The sequence below is a fragment of the Hypomesus nipponensis genome, chromosome 9 (genome assembly GCF_054491055.1).
Source record: "Hypomesus nipponensis isolate SF chromosome 9, ASM5449105v1, whole genome shotgun sequence".
In the NCBI taxonomy this organism is placed as follows: domain Eukaryota; kingdom Metazoa; phylum Chordata; class Actinopteri; order Osmeriformes; family Osmeridae; genus Hypomesus; species Hypomesus nipponensis.
In genome coordinates this window covers 17,673,646-17,698,076 of record NC_140369.1, presented here as the reverse complement: position 1 = coordinate 17,698,076, position 24,431 = coordinate 17,673,646, and the positions used below count along the sequence as shown (strand labels likewise).

The 24,431-nt window shown below is 53.0% G+C and overlaps 1 protein-coding gene across 1 annotated transcript in view; it reads left to right on the top strand.

Moving 5' to 3' along the window:
* Nucleotides 1-4,463: 4,463 nt before the first annotated feature.
* Nucleotides 4,464-24,431, top strand: part of sema3fa (sema domain, immunoglobulin domain (Ig), short basic domain, secreted, (semaphorin) 3Fa) — a 70,179-nt gene continuing 50,211 nt past the window's right edge. The window contains exon 1 of the mRNA XM_084705909.1: nucleotides 4,464-4,595. Coding sequence (XP_084562035.1) covers nucleotides 4,464-4,595 — 132 coding nt within the window. The remainder of the gene's footprint in view (nucleotides 4,596-24,431) is intronic.

The following is a 24,431-nucleotide window of genomic DNA, read 5'->3' as shown; positions in this document are numbered from 1 at the left end:
CCCCCCCTCCCCCCCCTGGCTAACAAGCCTCAATCAGGCCAGTGCATTAGCTTGATCTTCACAGGGGTATGTGCTATCGATTGCACTGTGTCTGCGTGATGATAGATTCAGAGCCGCGTCTGAAGCCTCTCGCCGCCCCTCTCTCGGAGGTCGCCTGTCCGAGCAGCACGTTCCCGTGGCAGGGAGAACCGACTAAACATCATCCATCCAGTGAGGCTGAATAATTGATGCAAGAGGAACAACCCAGCATTGCATTGCTTCTCCTCAGCTTTGAGCAACCGCGAGCCTTCACAGGAGCCGCGCAGTCGTGCTCGCCGTTGGTCCGCTGTTGTCACAGCGGACAGCGGGGGGACAAAAAGACCGGGCAGATGGCGGCGCAAACGCTGGACGTCACGTGGAGCGAGTGCACCTACATCATTAGTTTCAGTGACGCATTCCCACTTTTGGGAATTCCGTTTAATCCTTGCATTGTGCGCCAACACAAAAGCATGCTTCTTTCAGTCGAGACTTGGGAGAGGGGTGATTGACAGAGCAGATGGACAGCTGTCAAGCTCAAGGGAAGAGGATGGGAGGGAGGGAGGGAGGAGGAGGCCCCCCCCCCCCTCGGTTGCAGTGGCTAAAGAGACTTCTGTTGACACCCCGCCCCGCCCCCCCCCTCACGACGCCCCCCAGAGACGTGGCCAAAGCCTCCCTCTGCTTTCTCATTAGCACAGCAATGACGGCTGGTCACTGAGAGCCGTGGGGAGTGTACCGCTGGGGGGCCACAGAGGATGACTGGACCCGGGGGGGGGGGGGGGGTGGGAGGGAGGGTGTGTGTGTGTGAGGGGGGGGGGGGAGTTGGGCGTAGGCAGGGAGGGGCCGTGGATGAGTGAACGTGGGTGCCGAAGAACCCCCCCAGCAGCGGCCCTTTCAGTCCAGATCGGGTGTCAACACCGCATGCCAGAGTTTATTTAGCATCGGGCAACAAGTTGTTAGGAAACTCGACCCTCCTGCAGACGAGTGGGCTCGCCTTCGCTGCCCCTCAGCCATCCCAGCGGCCGGCCACGGCCCCCCGCTGGCAGGGGGGTGGTTAACCCCCCCTCCCACCCCCCCCCCCCCCACCCCCCCTCAGCAGTGAAGCCCCCCCCCCCACAGCCATGGGGCCTGTCCAGAAGCTCTCGGGTTTCACAGACGCCGCTGGTGAAGCCCCCCCTGACGACCGCGGCGGCGGCGGCGTGTGAAGCAGTAAGAGGATCTTCTGACAGGGGGGGGGGTGGGGGGCACTCCCCGGACCCTGAATGGTCGGAATGCAGCCGAAGAAGAGAGGAGGACACCGCCGCGACGATCCCTGCCCTCGCGTGTGTGTGAGGGTGTGTTTGTGCGTGTGTGTGTGCCATCGTGGGCCATTATCTCCTTTTCAAATTGACGTTCTCTCTTTCTCGTTCTTTTCCATATCCCTCCCTCCCTCCCTCACTATCTCCCTCCCTCTTCATCGCCCTCCTCTCCATCTCCCTCTCTCTTCCCGCCGTCTCTCGACCCTGCTTCATCTGTCCAGATGAAGACTGCAGATAACACATTGTTTTCCGGCCTGATTACCTTTGTGTTTTCACGACTGAGTGAAGAGGGCACATGGACATCATGACAAAACACTTGACTCTCGATCCTCTTAACGATTTCATATCTCGCACCCTAAACGATGCTAGGAATAGGGGCTCGTTATGGAGCCCATCACCCGCATTAGGGGGAGAGCTGGCTTCGTGGGCACTGGCACGAGAGGGGAAGATATTTACATTTAGTCATTTAGCAGACGCTCTTATCCAGAGTGACTCACAGTAAGTACAGGGACATTCCCCCGAGGCAAGTAGGGTGAAGTGCCTTGCCCAAGGACACAAGGTCATTTGCCATGGCCGGGAATCGAACCAACAACCTTCGGTTTACTTGCCCAATTCCCTAACCGCTCACCCACCTGACCCCTGAGCACTGGGTCCACTCCTCAAGGCCCGAGGAGAACAGCAGCTCCTCAAGGCGCTGCACTGACACAGTCACTTTACACAGACACAGATGCAGACTGGAGCAAATCCCTGACAGATCGTGTTCACCTCCAGGAAGTAGCAGGACCAGGAGTTGTGAAAGCGCGGGGCGGTGCACTTCTTCGAGACACCCGACCGACTCGAGGGGACCGTGATGTTTGACTGATGCTGGTGTGCTTAAGTGTGATGAGTTTTCCATGTTTCAGTTGGGTTGTCAAGGTGAGAAAAGTCCGGAGAGACCGCCGAAGTCTTGTCTCCCCAACCGGCAAAAGGATGAAGATTGGATGGTTTGTGTGCGTTCTCACAGTTCTGTGTGTCACTCCTGTGCTGAGTTCACACTAGGGTTCTGGGCAGCCTCTCGCTCTCCTCAGCAGGACCTGTCCTGATAGCAGAAGATGGATGAGCGCTCTTGGAAGGGTGGGATGAGAGTTCCTCAGTGGAGCAGCAAAGCTTCTCCGCTTTGAGAAATGGGCCTTCGCGCTCCTTCCTTCATCCAGGCTTCTCTGCGGAGTTGGAACGCACATTACACCGACATTCCTCAGCTGAGATTAGACATGATCTAGTCCAGCGCTACATCATCCATTCGTCTCATCCTCTTTTAGGACAGTGTATTATATTACCAGTTGAGCTAGTCATCCACGGCCAAATATCTTACTTATGCTATGAAGACTTCAGAAAAGATGTATTCATGACACCTATTAATACATGTATCTCAAGATACCCCAGGGCATGACTGTTCACACATTCGGCATGTATATCGTGTTTGGGAGTTCATTCATCTGTGCCTGGCTACATCGATGGCTAGTAGCTAGATGAATGCTTTCCAAACCACAACAAACGGACTAATGAACTTGACAGTACACTCTCCACACTCCAGGCTGTAAATAGTGTTCTGACTGGGTTCTGACTGGGTTTACATGTGGAGGTGAGACTGTATCGTGGAAGTTTATACACATGGGCAGGATGGTTTCTGTGTGGGCTCTGCCGTCACCCCATCAGTCATGGCTGCTGGATCGCAATTCCTAACACTGATAAACAACTGGATAGGACAAATACCTCGCGGGTCCAACTGTCTACAGTAACGGCGCCGCGTAAACCGAAGCGACTGATGTAGAAGCGGCTGATGACGACAAATGAAAGCTGTCTTCCTCCTCTCTTCATTTTCTCTTCCTCTTCTCTTCCTCTTCTCTTGCTCCTCTCTTCCTCTTCTCGTCTCTTCCTCTTCCTCCTCTATTCCTCTTCTCTTCCTCCTCTCTTCCTCTTCTCTTTCTCTTCCTCTTCCTCCTCTCTTCCTCTTCTCTTCCTCTTTTCTTCCTCCTCTCTTCCTTTTCTCTTCCTCTTCCTCCTCTCTTCCTCTTCTCTTTCTCTTCCTCTTCCTCCTCTCTTCCTCTTCTCTTCCTCTTCTCTTCCTTTTCTCTTCCTCTTTCTCCTCTCTTCCTCTTCTCTTTCTCTTCTCCCAGAAGACGACTCAGAAGACGACTCTGAAACCAAAGTGTCCCGGCGTGTTCCACCAGCAGGATGCGGACGGCGACAGCCCCAGACATCTGTGCTTGAAGGGGGGTGGGGTGGGCGAGGGAGGTAGGGAGGGCGTGGGGGTGGGGGGAGATGATAACCTGCCCTACCTCCGTGGGACCGCAGGTCTAAGGTTGGCCTGCTCCCAGCTCCGTCCCACAAACAGTCTGTGGTAATCAAAACAAAACATGCGCTGATGAGATATCGAGACCCAGTCTGTCAGCTTTCCCAGAAGACTGCGATAAGGCCGGTCCATCACGCCACAAAGCAGAAACATCTCCTAGCTGCCTGTCGGTCTGCCTGGCGCTGCCTGTCCCAGCTTCTTCCAGTAAAGAGACATCGCAGATTGAGGGGAAGACTGGAAGAATCTCAGTGGACAGGATGGGGGATATGAAGTGATCTACGCCACTGGAATAACCACAAACAAGCTTTATCATGACCGCAATGATGTTTCAGCTTGTTATGGTCATGGTAGGAGTGGTGCCCAGCCTGACCCGTCATTCCTCTGGGCCTGTTGTGCAGCCAGTCTGGGATGGTTTTGCCTCTGAAACCAGGCACCACATCATTTGCGGTTGTGTTGCTGTGGCTGGATCACTCAGCCCTCCTGCATGCGCTACTCTGACGGCCCTGAAACACACCAGTGAGAAATGGAGCCCAGATAGGTGCAGTGTGCGTTTCGAATGCTATCCAGGTGATCTAACTCAAATACCCCCATCCCCTCCATGCAACAACAAAGGGATGCGCCTACCCCCTAATCTGTATTCCGTGCGATGAGTGTGCCAGAGGGAGGGGGGGGGGGAGGGGGGGGACAGGGCGCAGGCAGACCAACACGCCATCTACCACTGGCTGCATCATGTTTTGGGGGACTGCCTGTCTTTTGTTTGAACGTTGAGATAACGAAGGGAGTTCAAAAACAAGAAGGAGAGGATTCGTTCTTAAGCCATGCGATCCGACCGCGGCACGGATCGAGATGGTCTTCACAAAGACGTGGGGCTCCAAGCTCACATGGAGGTCATCAGAGACAGAGCCACAGTTCTCTGGAGGATGGTGAACTTGCCCTCAGGTTTCAAGAAGGTACGGTTGCTCGTGAGAACAGCTGGAGTTCTCCCACCTACCTTTGCACCCGGTTCGACGATTCTCCCTTAGAGTGATTTCCTTGTTTGTTTTTTGATGAATGATCTCCAAACTGGGTCTGAACAGGGCTCTGCTTGTGTTTCAGGTGGACTGTTGCTGTATTCCGAGGTATTTTGATCCTTTGTGCGCTAGACAGCTGTGTGGACTCGGTCTGATTGTGTTTGTGGCTCGGTCCGAAACGTTCGTGGCAGCGAATCAGCTCTGGTCCCTGCTGTAATAGCAAAGCATCATGGGTCTCACAGGGTCTAACACTGGGGTGCTTGTGCTGCAGAGGAGGTCCACTGAACCTGACACCAGGTATGACCCGTTTCGGCTCACGGGTTTGGAGTTGTATAGACGACCCCAGCTTGAGTCTCGTGTATTTGTTTGGAGTGAATGTCATTTCTGGCAAAGGGGGTCGCTGGTGAGTGTTTGGGAGACGACAGGCCCAATTGTAACCGTCACCCTGAATGAGTTTTGATGTGCAAATTGGTGACAGGCTTGAACAAGTGGTGACAAAGTCAGTACCACTGCGAACCGTGAATGGCTTTTATTTGTTTTTGACCAAAATAGGGGGAATTTCAGACTAAACATAGCCCTCTCTCATAAACATGATTGGGTCCACACCCAGAAAACTCTAGTTAGGCCTGATGTAGTCATGCTGATTTCAGAAAAATATACTAGGGAGTGGGGTGGTCACGGTCAACACCAAGAGCACTATGAGGGCCTACACACACTCACACAAACACACACAACTGCTTTAGAAAGGGGGAGCACACAAGTTGAACTAAACACAATTCGAGCCTTGTTTCGCTGGTTCATAGTGCTGCCGGTCACTCGCGCAGTGGGAAGCATTTGATGGACAGTAGTTCAATAGACCAGCGGCCAACGTCACTCCAAATCCATTCTGTGAGGACCAGGAGACTCACCATACATTCTTAATGGCAATTTCCCTTAAACGTAAACGTTTCCAACATGTAAGGTCTGGGGGAGCAGCCAAGTGGATCTGCTCCAAGTGACATTATAGCTTTCCATAACGTTAGCCAGTTCTCAGGGTCACCATTCAAGCACCGGAGACGAGAGAGAGAGTGAGAGAGCATTGCTCCCAGTCTCTGGAATGTCCCCCTCTCTTAGAGCTCTGAAATGGCAGGAGAGACAGACTCAGAAAGGCAGATATCTGAAGAATGGACGCGAGGCCGTGGGAAGTCTAGGTTGTCAGTCCGGTCGCTACAAAACACGCAAGTTGTCAAGTGCAGATGTGGCCGTGACATTGTACAGATGCACACGCAAAAAAAAAAAACTATTTCCGAGGACTTCCGAGTGACGTCTTTAGTCGGGGCCTGAACGCTGGTCAGTCATTGAGGCTTTCAGCACTTCGACATATCGGAAGCTCGTGCTGTCTGTCAGAGAGAGTCGAAGCAGTTGTGGAAACGTGGTACTTTTTTATAGTTGTGACTCATCTAAAACACTCCTGCTTGGGCTTCTGTGTGCTGGTTCGGTTTGACATTCGATGGCATCTTCACATTGAACGCTGATATTATAAATGACATTAAAACAGGAATGTAGTCGCCCAGTGGAGAGCGACACGAGACATCCAATCATCCAGCCCTAATCAGAAAACCCAGGGCTAATCCCTTCCCTCCCTTCTGAATGGCGGCCAACACGGTCCCCTCTGATTCATCACCCACTTACGTCTGGATTGGTATTAGGTGTGACATTAAATTAAAGACTGTTTGCTCCCGAGTAATTATCCCAGTATTTCCTGTGCGACTCCCCCAGCTCAATGATTTGGCCTCTCACAGGTGCCTCCCGTGTCACACGAGCTGACCGCCGATGCCACAGACACACAGGGTGAACACAAAACAACATACTTAGTAGACTGTTTTAGCCAAGAACTTGTGGATATGTTTGGTTTTTACCTCAGTAACATAACCAGAGAAACCAGAATGGTGCATGGTGTGCGTGGTGGTTGTCCTGCTGCAGTTACTTTGGCCAGTCCCTATGTTTCCTGGCTGAGGCTGTCTAATCTTGGGTTTCACACATGGACTTCAGAACAGATCCATGCGCTGAGAGGGTCGGCCCCGGCCAGCATTCACGGCCACACAGGCTGTTTGTTACCACACGATGTTAAAACGCTGTGTCATAAAAGAACTCCACCACCCATAAAATCCCTGGCCATCAAATCAGTCATTTCGGATTAGTCGGACATCTACGTAATTGCAGCGCTCAATAAAATCCCCTTGTGAAGTGCATAAAAGCGTTGTGGCCCAACTGTCTGGAACAATGTTCCCATCCAAATCGTCTGAATAGCAAAACATATGCATGAACCGGACAATTTTCCCCCTCGATATGAAACGATAGGATTTAGAACGAGTTTGGCGAGTGCGTTTGTCATGAGGGGCTTTTCCTCTTCTCTGTCTCTTTGCATCGCATGTCTGGCACTCCAACTACCAGTCTGCTTTGGCTGTGGCCAGGCTGTTGTTTCTCTGCAGGCTCACGCTCTGAAGATAAGACCTGAGTGGAATGGAGATAACACAATCCCAGCCCCACCCCCCCCCACCCCCCTCCTCAGACAGCCTGCACAGCGATAGCTTCATTCCTAAACCTGATTGAGAGAGACTGACACTATCTAATTACCCCTTAAGCACAGATCATCCCAATCTGTATCAATGACCAATTAGTGTAGACATGGGCTGAGGGCCCCCCCGGGAATGACTGGCTGCAGGCCAGGGGCGGGGGGGGGGGGGGGGGGGGGTCTGGGTGGGGGAGGGAAAGGGAGAACTGTTGTTGTTGATTCTCAACCCTTCACACTTGGCACTTATCATTCCTTGAAAAAGCGTATCTTTGCGGTTTGGTTGCAATCAAAGCCTGCTGTTGTAGATTGTCTGTCGTGATTGCTGTTTTCTTTGAATTGAGGCACTCTGGGCTCTAAATAGCCTCATAAATTGTCTTAAATTCTTTCGATGCCTACTTTTCTTTCTTACCGTCTCTTTTTCTGTCTCTCGGTCCGTTTCGGAGTCTCCCCAACTCTCCCCGTGACATCCAGCCCAGCCGTAATGGTATGGGATGAGCTATCTCCGGAGTTCCCTCCAGTCTGCCCGCGGCCCTGTCTCCAGACCCTGAGGCACCAGACTCCTCTGGGCCTCCAAGAGGAGCAGACCGACACACAGCTTAGCTAACCCAATCACTGTTTACAGCCGGGTTCAGAGGTCGGCTGCTTAAACCAGACCTTTAAAGAGGCAGATGGACAGATAAACATGAGGAGATGGGCTTTCCCTCTCTCCCCAGTGTGGCGATAGCCCTTGATCTGTGGCGTTTGGGGTGGGTTGACCTGAGGGTCACTGCTTTAGTGAGATCATGAGTTTTTCCACGAGAACTTCTCCTGCAAAGGCGCTTCTCCCTGCTGTTATGACAGAAAGTTTGACGAGCACAAACCCTCTACTGGGTATCTTCTCTTGCGACGTTGCTCTGGCCTCACCTCTGCTTCAATTGAATCTAAAGCTGAATATGTCTGTGCTTATATTACACTGAGGCGGCACCGACATATCCAATAGAAAAGGCCCCAGGCAGGATTTTGTCTCAAAAACTTCAAAAGCGGTTAAATGTTTCCACCGTAATAAGAGTTCATCGGCTTAATTGTTCTAATCCAATTACACTAACGTTGTTTGCCAGGAATCCCAATATTATTCCATTCCCATATTGTTCATTTAATTAATGTGTGGTGTTCTGCACAGCTTGTTTTTGAATGACTTTTCGAAGCATCATCATCGTGAAGGTGAAGAAACTGAGGACAACAATGTATGACCGGAAATAAACAGATGACAAACATCATCTGAAACAGATGAAACAAAGGAAGCTTTGCGGCTCAACTAACCCGTTTCAAAGATGTCTCTCGACTATGAATTCATTTGTGAGGAAAGGAGTTGCAAGAGTGGGTTTTTCTCCCGAGGCGAGGAACAGCGCAATCCCCTCCCTCCATCTCCATCCCCCCCATCCTCCGGTTCCTCCTGTCGACGTGTTTGAAAACACACAAGGGCCTCGTTTAAACACACTCCGAGGAGAGCGAAACAATCATAGCGCAGCTCGGCTCAAAGTCAAAGTTCAAGAGTGACATGTTATTCATTTGGGAAAGAATCCTCCCGGGTTTTCACTTCGAGCGCTGGAAGACGGGAAGGCTATCAGGAAACCCTCAGGAACGCCGACTCTGACATCACTGACATTCGGATCAGTTGGAGCAGTGTACGATGATCATCCTGATTCCCCCAGGGGGTTCCAGTCCCTCCTCCCTGCATGTCAGACATCCTCAGAATCCCTGCCCTGACAGAACAACATGCACAGTGCACCTGGTGACCACTGCTTCAACACAGGGCCCTCCTCGTCGTAAGGCCGTGTGCTACCACCCGGTTGATGTGAACTCATTACGGGAGGCGTCGTCGGGAAGACTCGAAAAGGGCACGTCTGCGCGCGTCGTTTCTTCTCGGAAGGAGCGGCCTCGGCGCAGCTCCTGGGCTGCGTCTGACCTCTGACCCCCCCCGGCCGGCTGGACACGCCTCCTGATGACATGGCAACAGCTGTGGCTGTTCTTCTCTCTGCTCGTGGAGATGTGTGCGAATGTGTGAATGGTGCCTCCGCTTTGAAGCGTGAGGAGGAAGCATGGTCAGTATGCAGAGGTCTCTGTAATTAGAGAGCCGGGGTGTGCAGGAGGAGGGGGCAGGGGGCCTGTAAACACTTCCGAAGAACATCGCTCTCCCCATGACCCCACGATGCCAAAGCGTTAAAAGAACTACAGCCAACAAGCCTGACCTTTTGAAGAGGAAGAAGCACTGGGGGAAGATTTCAGCATAAACGTTGAAAAACAAGATGGCCGTGCGCAGATTTGTGGTCGGCATACTGACGCTCGCGGTACAAAACGTGAAGGTGTCGTTTGTCCAAATGTGTGTCTTTTTGTGTGGGTGAGGATGTGCGCGTGTTGGTGTGAGGGTGTGTTACCCTGTGTGTGTTTGTGTGCAGCCATGCCACCAAAGTAGATTGGTCTTGACACAGATTGACAAGTTCCCTGGGTGCAGTGATATATTCCACCACACATGTGTAGAGGATCGTTTAAACCACGGGTCACCTTTCCCCTGGGAAAGTGCCCTGAGCTGGCTGTCTTTGAGGAAGTTCAGTCTCTCTCCTCTCTCACACTCGCAAAGAAACGTTGAGTGAATTCCACATATGTTGAAATGTTACTCTTCTCTGGCTTGGACATACAGCACATAAAAAGTGTTGTAAAAATCTTTTTGAAAAAAAGTTTTGTTTTGGAATTCAGCTATTTTCTTTTTTGAAACAGCTCCTAAACAGTCATTTTTCTTTTTAGGAGGCACAAACATTTAATGAATCGCACGCATGTCTACTGACAGGCTGTTCTCTGGTTGGGGGATGAAAGGTATAGGTCAAAGGTCACTTCCTCTGTGGTCACTGCAAGACACCGCTGTAGGCCTGGCTCCCCCGGACCTACGCTCAACTAATATTTGCTGGCCTGTTTGTTTGGTCTGGGGGGGCCTCTCTATATTGAGAACAGACTGGAGGAAATGAGAGCACAATAACCTCCTCAGACGACGACAGGAATGTCTGTATCGCAGCAGACGGCTAACCTGAAGTTTGTGAGCTTCCACAAAAAAGCTAACACACTTCGCCATACCAGTATGTTGCATAACAACAATGTTCACCTCTGTTCTTCGTCATTGTCCGGCTTCTAGAGTTACACCGGTGACACAGTCTGGCCACTTGTCCCTCCTTTAGGCGCTTGATTAGCCTGAAGCAACTGTTGCATTTACAGCTCTGTTAAACTGTAGCTGCTCTCAATGCGACCTCGAAAAGGACACTCCATCAGCGAGCCCGAGCGAGGGAGGGCCTCCCATTGTCAGGTCGCACACTGTAGCGAAGCGGTGTGGCGGTGGTTCCCGTGGCCAGCAGACGTTAACTATGTGTTATTTAAAGCCCTCAGTCCCCGGCCCTGTGATTAGAGGGGACATCACTTGAGAGGGGACGCCAGAGGGGGACAGGCCAGCTCGAACCCCATTAGGCACACGGGGGGGGACGGGGGGGGGGACTGGAGAAGGACCAGCGGGAGAGGGGGGTGGGGGCGAGCTCAACTCCCTGAGATGTGACATCGGGGCCAAGGGGAGTCCGTGGAGGGACAGGTGATTGCAATCACTCATCCCTTTGAATTCATGAGACAGATAGGCCCCGCTCTGATTTATGCGGCTGGATGCTTTTTCGAAGAGGTGGATAGTAAAGTAAAGAGCACCGGACCGCCAATTATACCAGCAGGCTTGGATCGCTTTGTGCCAGTCGGTGCATTTTCACGACATCGTGTCATCGTTTTACGACTATCAAAAGTGAAACCCCATAGTGTCCACTTTCATAAACCGTGTTCGTGTCTCCAAAATCATGACCACTGTGCCTAATTGTCTGCCAGGAACCGATGCATGCACGCATTGGTCTCGGACGATCCCCAGAACAGATGAACTTCCTTTCAGGTGCAGAGAACTCAGAGTTTAGTACGCACGCCTCCCCTGGGTGACTGACGAAGGTAAAGGAAGTTCACTCAGGACACACACACACACAACACAAGCACACACACACAACACAAGCACACACACACACACACACACACAAGCACACACACACACACACACAAGCACACACACACACACACATACAAGCACACACACACACAAGCACACACACACACACACACAAGCACACACACACACACACACAAGCACACACACACAACACAAGCACACACACACACACACAAGCACACACACACAACACAAGCACACACACACACACACAAGCACACGCACTTCTGCAGCGGAGCATGACTCGAGTGTGGAGTCTTTCCAGACACGAGGAGGAGGAGTTTGGAGGTGCACCTGCAGGTCTTCTCTGCAGGCCTGGGAGAAGGACGTCCTTCTGCAGATGTGTAGGAATGATGGTCACTGCACAGGTCACGGGACCGGCTGCACGCCTCCGTCATTCCACTGGTTTTCAGGGTTGGTGGGGCCCGAGGAATGTGGGGAAACACTCGCTCAGACTCTGGGCTTGTACTGTTGCTTTGAGAGACCTCAGTCTTTGCTACGAGCAATATGACATAACCAGACATGGAGCTAGTGTAGTCCTTGTCCTGTGCGGTCTATTCGATGTAGGTGCAGTATCGTGTGAGCGGTCCTTCGGAGTGGTGCGCAGACATCTAGAGGCTTTTAGGTTTAGTGGGCCATCCCATAATACTCTGATCCTCTCGAAAACCACTCTCACACTTTGTTGTCAACACCTCCGTGTGATGACCTCTTCCTCTGTCCCCACTGTGTGGCTGAGTGTGTGTGTGTGTGTGGGTGTGCATGCTTGTTTTATGCGTGTGTGAATTCGTGTTGGTGTGTGTATGAGAAAACGCTGCACTAGAGAGTAAGCACAACGGAAACTTAGCTCCCACTTCTCCCACTCAGCAACAGTTTCCGAGAGTGCAGCTTATCCTAGAGATGGGACGTGCTCTGGAGTTGAACTGTCTGTATGCTCGAACCCCATGGGTTCAAATCCCAGTCATCACAGTCATATTGAGGCGAAGCTTGTGTCTGTTTGCCTGCGTGCCCAACGAGGCTGTGGTTGATCAGACGAGCCTTGACGGCTGAGATGTTTGCGTGCGGGCATGACAGGGATCTGACGTTGGTATTTTTAGGAGCGTTCTCTGGCGGGTCATCAAAGCGTGTCTAATCAGAGGAGCTGACGCGCTTGGCGGGACAGCGAGCCCTCAAGGTCGTGGAAAAGACACAGCCCCATCCTATTATAGCTCGCGTCGAAGCCGACGGCTTGATCGCCGAGATCCTCTGGCCACCACTCCACATCGGTGACCACAGCTCCCTGGTCAGGTGACCCCAGCTCTCTAGTCAGGTGACCCCAGCTCCCTGGTCAGGTGACCCCAGCTCCCTGGTCAGGTGACCCCAGCTCTCTAGTCAGGTGACCCCAGCTCCCTGGTCAGGTGACCCCAGCTCCCTGGTCAGGTGACCCCAGCTCTCTAGTCAGGTGACCCCAGCTCCCTGGTCAGGTGACCCCAGCTCCCTGGTCAGCATGGGCAGGTAAGCATGCTTGGGGTCATCGCAAGCTTTTTTTCTTCATTTATTGAGCTGTAGTTTCTATCGTTGCTACAGTAGTTGAGTGAGGAATTTCAGAGAGTTGAGCAGTCATAAAGTGTCTAACTCCTAACCAGCCCTCACTTAACCAACCATATGACCAAACAAGGCCTCTCTACTAACTAGCCCTATCTCTGAAGCAGCCTCATCTAACCAGCCCTATCTCTGAAGCAGCCCTCATCTAACCAGCACTATCTCTGAACCAGCCCTCATCTAACCAGCACTATCTCTGAAGCAGCCTCATCTAACCAGCACTGTCTCTGAAGCAGCCCTCATCTAACCAGCACTATCTCTGAAGCAGCCCTCATCTAACCAGCACTATCTCTGAAGCAGCCTCATCTAACCAGCACTATCTCTGAAGCAGCCCTCATCTAACCAGCACTATCTCTGAAGCAGCCTCATCTAACCAGCACTATCTCTGAAGCAGCCCTCATCTAACCAGCACTATCTCTGAACCAGCCCTCATCTAACCAGCACTATCTCTGAACCAGCCCTTATCTAACCAGTACTATCTCTGAAGCAGCCCTCATCTAACCAGCACTATCTCTGAAGCAGCCCTCATCTAACCAGCACTATCTCTGAAGCAGCCCCCTATAACCAGCACTATCTCTGAAGCAGCCCCCTATAACCAGCACTATCTCCTAAACAAGTTTCTCCAGACAATCAGCCCCAATCAACTGCACTGATCTCAGAGACTGACAGCTTCCCAACACCTGTCCTCACTGCTTTATCACACCTGCCCCTTCACACACACACACACACACACACACATACACACACACAAATACACACAAACAATTCCTCGTTAGTGCGCTCACCACCCAGTCTCCATGGAAACGCCTTCCCGCAGAGCCAGGTGGAAGTGCCACTGGGAGAAGGTTTGGGGAGCTGGCAGGCTATCATCCGGCGTGTGCGCATGTGTGTGTGCGCATGTGTGTATGTGTGAGCATGTGTGTATGTGTGAGCGTGTGTGTGTGCGGACAGTACGCGCGTGCACGTGGGTGATGTAGCACCCATGCTCGTACAGTTTGTTTGTTGTCAGTGCAGAAGTCCATCCTGTGGCCGCTCCATCGCTGGGCTGGCTGAGTCATGTGACAGCCAGGGAGAGGAGGGAGGGCCAGGGACAGGTCGTGTCAGCTGTTCCCCCCGGCTGGCCACAGGCGCTCTCCTCTCCCCCATACCTGGGCTCTCCCTCCCTCCTCCCAGCATCAGATCAACTGTGCTCCAGTCGGCTGAATAATGGATCACAGACAGGTAGAACATGGCTGCCCGGTTATTTATTCCCCCGCTTCCATGAGGTCCCTGAGCTCAGGGGACAGGAGAGGGAGGAGGGAGGAGGGAGGAGGGGGGAGGGGGGAGGAGGGAGGAGGGAGGAGGGAGGAGGGAGGAGGGAGGAGGGAGGAGGGAGGGGGGAGGAGGGAGGAGGGAGGAGGGAGGAGGGGAGAAGTTTGTGGAGCTACGTGGGGCAAAGAAAAACCTGAGGGGAAACTATGCAAGTATCATGCTGCTGTATTTCTATATATCTAGTTTATCTCTCTCTCTCTCTCCCCCCCTCTCTCTCTCTCTCTCTCTCTCTCTCTCTCTCTCTCTCTCTCTCTCTCTCTCGCCAACACCCCCCCCCCCCACACACACACACACACAGAGAACCGTTAGTCAGTGCAGTGGCAGCAGAGCCACATCATGGAGCTCTCTGCTCTGGGCTTGCATCTCGGGTCTTTACATGGCCCGGTGACGACGCAGTCCAGACTGCTGTGAGTTGTCCTTTAATGCGACCCTGCTCTCCCAAGTGTCCCACAGAGCTCAGGCACAGTGGTGGTTTGTCCTGAGGCCCTCTCCCTCTGTGTCGCCAACAGCAGGGATGCATCTACAAGGCTGGGGATTACTGCATACCTGAGCCCCTGTATGCAAGAGTGTGTGTCTGTGTGTGTGTGTGTGTGTGTGTGTGGGTGTGTGTGTGTGTGCACAGAAACAAAGAGAAGAGGGTAGATCTGGTGTTGGCAGCTCTGATGCAAAGCGTGACCGGATAGATTTGCAGAACGGAGTCGATGTCACGGCAGGTGTGTGTGTGTGTGTGTGGTGGTGGGGGGGGGGGGGTGTCTCTGGAGAGGCCTGGAGGCCTGATGGAGGGTTTTTGGGGGTCAGATGTCAGGAGGGGGCATGGCAGTCCCTGGGAGAACACGTACTCTCACAGAGACTTGTCATGCTTGACGAGGCTTGATGGCTTTTCCCATGCCAGGCGGCTCTACCGTTGTGTACGCTTACGCATTTCAAAAACAAGTCGAGTGCCTTGCAGGGGTACAGAATAAACAATTGTTCTGAGGTGCTGCTTCGCATTGTCCAGAAGGAGCCTTTGACAGCCTTGTTGCTGGCCAACGTCTGGTACGGTTGACGTTTAGTCATGGTTACTGGACTCAGGGACAACGCAGTCAAAAGGGGGTTGGGGGTGGATGGTGGGGAAGGAGCTACTTGTAAGATACATGGATTCTGAGATTCAAACCAGTGAACACTCATCATCCTTGGGCGTTTGTGACAGATGGGACTGCCCCCCTCCCCCGAGTACAGGCAGAGGGGGGACAGCCGAGAGGCGGGGGGGTGATTGGCTGATGACGGGGGAATGGTTTCTGGAATCATCCGTGTGTCAGCAGCTTCCTCCACGGTGGGCTGTCAGGCATGATGCGTCCTCGTACGAGAGATGTCCCGCTCTCCTCTGTTCGCCGTGGGCGAACGGCATGTCAGGCAGAAAGCGGCTAATGCGCCATTAATATTAAAGAGGGTGTCTCACCAGAGGTGGGTGACAGACCCGGGCAGCATTCGCGCCGTGGAGAGGGGGGTGGTGAGGAGGGAGGGAGAGAGAGATGAGGACGAGCTCTGAAGGGGAGAGAGGAGCCCCGACGCGAGTCGTCATACAAACACAGGAAGCAACTGTTGTTTATGACTTTCGGATGCCCAAAGGGAGGGGGAAGAAAAGAGAGAGCCAATTACGCAACGGCAGAAGTCAACACCCCCGCTGTCAGTCCATGGGCCATTCCTGCAGCGAGAGGCACCAACCCCCATGTTTTAATTGCTTGTTTATTGGGAGTGGGAGCCCCTCCAGGGCCAAAGATTTGCCCTCCTCCCCGCTGGAAGTGGATGGAGGGCAGGCCGCTCTCGCTGAGGAGGCTGGGGGTTCACACGGGCCACAGTCTGGAGGGGAAACTCTCTTACCTGCCTCTGCCTCCCGGCTAATGAGGAGTGACATTAAAGACGTGGATGATTTCCTCCATGGCAACTGGCAGTCGCTTCGTATTAGCGGGGATGACAGGTGATTTGGAGATTGCCGGAGAGGGATGGCTGTGCGTGCGACGGACGCACGGCCAGAGAGGGGACTCGCGAGGGGAGTGGAGCTTGATGACTTGATCAGCCTCACCCTGCTGATGGGGCTATTATTACAAACTGGCTCTGCGGCTCCCTAATGAGGGACGAACGAGTGAGTCAACTGTATGTCGGCTGTCATTCGTGAAACGCAATGCTAATTAGAAAGAAAACGTGGCAGCCAAGTCTCACCGTGCAACACTGCTGCAGTAGGCCATAATATGTCTTTCTCCGAATGGATCCTTTTCATATTTCTCGATTTTTCCACTTTTCTGGATGCATACATGGCAGGTCCCTCAGAGGCTGACTGGACCTCCTGGACGTGCTTTCGACACGAGGCCACGCGCTCCGCTGCTCCTGCTGTCCATTCATGGAAGGGGAGGCTCCTGTTGTCGATAAATCTCGACCATTTGGTCTTGTACCCCAACTGTATTATTGTCATATTTGAAGTGGCATTGTGAATAAATCACTAAATAAAATCAATAAATGTCTCTGTTAGTCCAGCGCCTCCCTCCCTCTCACCTCCCCTCTCCTGCTCCCCCCTCCACTCGGCCAGCCTCAAAGACAATCTGCGGTCCAGTTTCCAGACCATCAAAGACTGTCAGAGGTCTTTGTTAGGGTAACGAAGCATTGAATCAACATCCCCCCTTCCCTCCCCTCACCGCCCCCTACCCCTGACCACGGCCAGCCCTCAGTGGACTGCCAGGGGGTCTTTGTGCTCCAGGGGGGCCTGTGTTTTAAGGGGCGACAGGTTCACCCCCCCCCCCCCCGCTGTTTTAGGGAAGGGATTAGCAATGTTGCTGTGATTACGGATGCTTTGTATTTCCCTTCATAAATGAGTAAATTCCTCATTTGTCCTGTGTCACAGTGCAGGAAGCTCCTCTACCCCCCCCCGTGTGCGTTGAGGGGCTAAGTTGTTCATGTCCTCGGGCTGTTTCCACACTGGGCTAACCTAGCACAAGCGACCTGTAATCTCTCACGCAAACCCCCCCCCCGCCCAGGACAGACTTCACAGTGATGATACGACCCATGGCGTATCCAAAGTCTGTCGAAAAACACGTGACGTGAGAGCAGCCGCTCAAAGCCACACGTCTCCATCGTGAGGCCATTTGAAAACGGAAAACAAAGCGCATGGCGGCTCTTCACACGAGGTATTTCCTACCCATACCCACACACTCAGGTTATATAAGGGGGAGGGGGGGAGAGGGGAAGAGGGGGGGAGGGGGAGAGACGGAAGGGAGCGGCAGGGAGGTGAGAGGGCACGTCAGAGCAGATTGACCCCCATCCTGAGCACCTCAGGAGGCGGGCCGCATCAGGCCACTCAGGGGAGGGATCACATTCCCCAGCCCTAAAAATGTCATAATCCCTCAGAAAGGTAACGCTAATACCCAGCCTCTGCTGATCACCTCTGACCTCTCTGTCACCGTGGAGTACACCTCAGCGCCCGGCTCTGCTCTCTCTCTCTCTCTCTCTCTCTCTCTCTCCCTGTCTCCCTTTGACTCTTTCTATTTCCCTCCCCCTCTCTCTCTCTCTCTTGGACTCTTTCTCCCTGTCTATCTTTCTCTTTGACTCTCTTTCTCTCTTTGTCTCTCTATCTCTCACGATAATATATCCGCAACCTCCAGGCCGGTGCGCGCGTCGCCGTATGACGTCAGCACAGGCGAGTCCACAGTCTGCGTGTGCTTTTTCTATAACCGTGGTCTGAAGGATTCGAGGCCCAAAAAGATTTCAACGTTATGGTCAACCCATGATTTCGTTGCGACAGTAAGCGTGAACAGGGGTGTAGCCGGTGAAAGTGCTATGTGTGTTGTGGCGCGGGTGTTAACACCTCTCCGGTAGCTGGGCGCATGACTGACGTGTCAACTCTGTTGATGCTTGTAACTGGGCACGGGGCATGACTGAACATTTCTCTCCCTTTGTTAGGCTGGACGCGTGGAGTTCAGTATGACACACAAAAAGCTGCTGAGTGTTGAACAAGGATTACTGTTCCTGTCGAGCAGTGGTGGGGAATAAGGTGCCAAACGACTAAACGACAACAGTTAGGGAAGCCAGTATCGAGGCGTCATCGTAGAATACGATCGTAACTAAGTCATTATCTCTCTCGGGCTCTCGAAATAGGTTGGATGAGTCCCTGCCAAGAACCAGAACAACTGCTGCAGATGACAGCTCTGGATTTAGCCATGGATTTAGATGTTATTCAAATGGGCTGGTAACACTTTATGATCAAATTCATTTACAAGACCTTTATAAGCCATTTGTAAGTTCATTTATAATCCATATAAGCCATCTGGATCCAGGGCAGCAGTCACCTTCACCCAACTTCCACGCTAGAATTCCCCTGGATGTTTGGCAGCATGGTCAATGCCATTTTATTGGAGACACTACGTGAAAAAAAGCATTTTCTTTTAACCTTCTTCATGTGGGGGGTCTGAGACAGCCCGACGGTTAAAAGAAAATGCTTCACTTTGTTTTTGTATGCGGTAAAGTTGTTGCAATACGACGGTGGGTTACAATGACTGATGGGTCAGAATGACCCGAAGATAACACAAGGGTTAACCCTTCTTTGGTCATGAACTCATTACAATAACGAACCAGCAAACTAATTGTTGAATGCTATTTATTCAGAAGTCGCGTCAATAACATTGGGAAATGTTATTTAAAAGGATCATCTCATAGCGACTTTCCTCAAGGTCACTTGAGTAAAATACTTTTTCAACTCCTATACTGTTTCTGTGGTCTGGTTGAGGAGTTGGATGAAGGTTCGTGGAGTCCTGAGGATTGACCAATCACGCTGCCCGCCTGCTTGCCCACCGCCCGCGCTCCTGTCCTGGGCATGGTGCCAGAGGTCTATTGTTAGACACTTGATCTCCAGGGAATGCAGTGATACAGTAGGAGGCTACACGACCAGCCCCTCCTTATCCTACGAGAGGCCGGAGCGAGGACAGGCCAGGGTCACGCTGCCAGCATTAGCCTGAGTAGCATCACCACAATGTGGCAGAGTATGTGAACACCGTTAGGAATATGGCAAGCCGCTCTCCACGTATGTGGGTCTGGGGATAACAATGGTGGAGAGGTGGTGGCGTGGGTATACGGCACGAGGTCTGGTTTGAGTCTCGGATAGGACAAATGATTGATGCTAGCGGGCTTGGAAACGGCCTGCTTGTTTGACTTGCGGCAAAGTGTTTGGATTGTAAAGGCTCATGAAAATACCGGGGCTGCAGTGGCGGGTGGTGGGTGGTGGGTGGTGCAGACTGGAGGTGGTGGAGAGGGGGGCCAGATGAGCTCCAGTCGTCCAGCTCCCAGACCAGGAATCTGGGGTGAACTGGTACCGCACCTCCCTCCCCTGCTCCGGGCCTGGAGGATGGTGTCGGGAGCTGCAGCTTCGTATCTGTGACTGTCGAGTGCGGATGACGGAGGGGGGACGGGGGGGAGGGGGGTCTCACATGAGAGTCTGCGTGGACCCACTTGGTATGCCGTGTGTTCTCATGGGGGGGGGGGGTGACAGAGGGGTGGCCGGAGGGGGGGGGGGGGGGGGTCGGGTGGAGGGGGGGGGGGTCGGCTGTGACTCAGTGCTAATCCGCCCCTGGCGGATGAGTGACGTCTCCCCTGTCCATCACAGTGTGACCCGGGGGGCCCCCTTTTAATGAGATCCATTCCACGGTGACGGGCGCCACCTCTCCCAGAGCGGCCAACGTCTGTCTGGTGACCCTCTCTATTCCAGTCAGGTCCCCCCCCCCCCGACTGCATGTGTCGCTGCCTTCTGCACTGCGGCATCGAGGACAGAGTGGGCGGAGGGGGGGGGGGGGGGGGGGAGGAAGCGTGTGTGCACATGGTGGGACATGGTGTTAAGAGTCGACACGGGCGTGAACCGGCGCGTGATGGCGCGCGCAGCGCAGCCTCACTGGGAGTACGTGGAGAGCCGGGGGAGGTGTCGGCTCCTCAGTCGGCAGCTCTGCGGGGGCTCCGCCAGCCTCGGCGTTGGACGGCCCCCCCCTCCCCCCCCTTTCATGAACCGCTCATTTGTCCGATCGATAATGAGCTCGTCGCCTTGAGCTCAGCCCCCCCCCCGAACGTCCTCGCCGACGGCGTGCCGACGGCACCGCGGCGAAGCTGCGTGTTCCTCCGGGGGGGGGGGGGGGGGGGGCGCTTGTCGAGAGAGGGGGGAGGGGGCAGGGGGGTTTGTTCAACGGATGAGCTAGTCGTCTGTGCTCTGCAGCGTCAGTGCTCTTGACGTGGGGACTCTGCGCACCCGGGGGGGCCGGCGTCTCTGACCGGCCCGCCGGGGGGGGGGGAAGGAACCCGCGCTGAAGCCGTCTCCCGCCTGGATAAGCACTCCGTGCTTCTTGCGACCGGTCCGACTCCAGAGATTGAGCAACGAGGCCTGTCACGCATCTCTTTAAGACGACAGACCTCGTGGAAAAAGCCAACACAGGCGGAGAGGAAGCTCGGAGGAACAATGAAACGCTAACACATGGGGGGAAACTGACAAAGAGCAGAAACAAGCCAAACGCTTCGTGGCCACGTCACAGCGACGGCCCTTCCAGACACAATGTCTCCACTCATTCCAAAAACCTGGACGCCGGATCCTTTTGTACGAAATCCCAGTCTTTCGATGGAGAGTATTCACAGCCAAACGATGACCGTCGTCCCAAACAGATGCTGCTTCGTCCCACTGCACTGAGGAGCTGAGCCGTCCCCTTTCCCAGTCGGGTAAAAGTGAAGGCTCTGAAAAGACCCATGTTCCAGACCACTGTGAGCAGGCCTCTCCATTCCAACATCCACACGCACACACGAAGCTCCACCACCTTGGGCCAAAGCGAGTTGGCTGGACGCGGTGGTTTTCAGCACAACTCGTTGGTAGGCGGGGAGGGGGAGGGGGGGGGGACTGTCAGAGGGTGTTTTATTGTGGTGTGGAAGGATACAGAGCAGCGGTGCGCCTGCATACAGTACAGGCTAATCCCCAGCTGACAGCTTCACAGCTTCAGGAGGAGAGCGTTGGGTTGGTTTACCTTGGCTGACGACTCGCTGGCAGCGCTGGTTTCGAAACCGAGGCTACCGCTTATTAGTGCATCATTAGGAAGCGTGACTGCCATGCGAAGGCAGATGTATGGGGTTGAGGGTGGGCCTCTGTCCTCGGTGATGAACTGTACAGATGTCAGGAGGCTGTTCCACTCCAACTCTGGCACAGTAAATCAACGGACATATTCATCATGATACCTCACATACCTTAAAGTTATGTAACAAAGTCAATTTGCTTTAGCGTGCATGTCGGTGCACATACGGTTGTTGGTTTTTCTTTCAAACATCGATTGTTACATTGTCCTTACGTGGATGGGCTGTCATGTTATTGGTGCACCTGGAGGAGCCAATGTTCAGACGCTGATGGTTACAACAGGGACCTTTTCACCTCTGACCCAGACTGACCTGTGATGTTTGTGTGAAGCAGGGTGAGGGTTGTGCAGTCAATTTCCACTGCATGTGGGAGAGGAGATAGGACGGAGAAGAGGACTGAGATAACCATCTCAGTACTGGTCCTCGCTGAGGAACCATTGGAGGTTGTGACATCACTCTGACGACACTGTCACACTTAATTCGATTGAGCGCTGAGCCATGGTGAAAGAAACATTCGGAAAATTCCCTCGATGCGCCACACAGGCTCCACACTACTTTGTAGAGAGAACAGGATCCCTCACAACACAACTAGTAGCTGGGAAATTCCAGGAACAGATGTGTGGGGAGGGTTCTCTTCATCAGAGAAAGACACTCGAGGCAATTGTCTGGTTTGTTTACGAAGATTCTTTAAGCTTAGTCGAAATTACGTCGTTAATTATGTTCCGATCAGAGAACGTTTCTGTTTCAATCTTACGTCACAGTGTTTCGACTGTAATTGCGTTATGAATCAGCCATAACTGTCTTTCTGTCCTGGAGTTTTATGTATCCTGCATGGTCATCCGTGCCAGTGAAGATATTGGCTATGATCTGGTTAGTCCTGGATCAGGATCAAGGTTTGGGATGTGGAAAAGCTGCAAAGCTCCCCTCCTTCCTCATAAACACACACACACCTGCACACACACTCCCTTCTGTGAGGTCTGCATCTTCCCTGTGCCACACAGCCACCTGTTTCCCGGCCTCATCGGAGGAGGTGGTGACAGGAGGAGGGAGGGGAGGGAGGGGAGGAAGGGATAAGAGGGAGGGAGGGGAGGCAGGATCAACTGCCAGGCATGGCATTAGGTCCTGGGAGAGACATTAAGGAGGAGTGAATCAAAGATGGACACGCTGATTATGTTCTGACATGCTGGTTGTGGAGGACAGCACATTAGAACCCAGCAGAGACGGACATGGCAGAGAGTCTCCCACAAAGACAAGCACGGCCATTACGACTGTCTTCCACGCCGCACGCTCTCAGCTCCGAGTTATTACCCCAAACTGTTTGAGCAGACTTGCTGGCGTAGCTCGAATGAGAGCAGTTGACCGCTTCCTGCGAAGTGACCTGTGGAATCAAACCCGAGTCATTTCCTGTGCCTGTCCCTCCGTTCTCCCCCTCAGCCGGGGGAGCTGTGGTTTGGTGGGGGCGAGGAAGGATACTGTAGAACAGGCCTGGGGGTGGGGGGGGGAGGGACCAACAACGCTGGGGAAACGATTACACAACCAAACCACCGCAGGTATACAGCACCAGCACGGAGGCTTGTTCAACCCCAGAAACCCATGCCCCATGTGCAACCCTTTTGTTATTGTTCGCCGGAACACTTTCGCAACGAGAGGCTGACATAGTGTAATCCATGTGCTCCTCCGGTTGCGTGACAGGAAGTGAAAGAGCGTCGGACGGACGTGCAGGGATGGATTAGACCCTTCCGGAGCCTCATAGGACACAGCCTCGGATTCATCCCAAATCATCCCGCCACAGCTGCGCTCATCCCCTTATTTCCCGGGGAGCCGCGAAAACCGACGGCGATACGAAGAGACAGACTTGTGTCATTTCAAAAGGGCAGCTGTCCTGTTTGAACTCGCGCAAAGCCCCCGAGCTGAGCAACGGTCCGACTTGAGGAGAGAAAATCGAGTCTGTCTCAAATACCGGGAGATCTCTACGAATGCTACCCCTGACGCTACACAGCATAGCTGTGGCGAACCACATCCTGAGAATATCATTGTTCGGAACGACCTCACGCTTGTACAGTGCACTTGATAAATGAATCACTTGGACTTTCTAGATCTGACTCAGAGAAACATTGGCAAGGCCCAATCCCAGAACTGTTCAGTTTAATCCTTGTAATCCTGGCATGTTTCACGCCGGTCCGTGAGAGGGCATGTTGTGTGTGAATTGTGGTACAGACTGAGAACAGTTTGTGCATTGGGTTCCCAGCGTTGAACATTTATGTTGCTTGCTTGCTCTGCAAAACAGAAACAGGGAGTTGGGAGCAGGTGGCTGATCACAACAGGGCCATGAGCTAGGCGCTAACAGTATGGGTTCTTCTATGACACTGTACCTTCTAATGGACACACCAATGAACACAGCGGACAGGAGATTCGAAAACACTCAGTGAGGCGAAGGTTACGCAATACCGTGCTCTCACTGACTTTTACGATCTCATGGAATTTCTCAAACTAAACGTTACTCCAAATGCCAATACAGCTATTGTGACGGCGTTGCCGTTCATGACTTCTTCGAGTTTGAAAAAGGCCACGTTCAAGTTCCCCTTCGTCGTCTGCCAGCCCTGTGGTGGAAATATGACTCTGCCAACCGCAGCATTATCTTTTTCCCATTTAAATGCTAATGAGAGCGCTGCTATACTAGTCAAAGAGTGTGAAATTGTCATATCTTATCTCACCAAAAGGTAAGAGTTCTACCGTTCAGGTGTAGGGGATGAGTACACGTTCACTCATTCAATTCAACAGAGGCTCTGACCCACAGGGAGGGCTGGGGGGCAGGCGGTGTCAGGGAACTGGATGTGTGTGGCTTTGGGCTGACGGGAGACTCGGTGTGCCCTAATACTCTACACGTGGCCAGGTGTGTGTTCACGCCAATCTGTCTCATTTACATCCGCGCGAGTGCAATCGTAGCCTCACCTCATCAATAATGAACGGGAGTTAATAACCTCCCGGAGTTGTGGTAAAGCCAACGGAGGTTCAGGTTGTCACAGCCGGTTACAAATGACTTTCCACGTCTGCTATAGTCATCGGCCCCTGTGCGGATGGCACGAGGTCAGGGGAAAATTCATCAAGCGTAATCAAATTCATCTGGAGGAATAACCCCTACCATCCTGGGTATTCATTG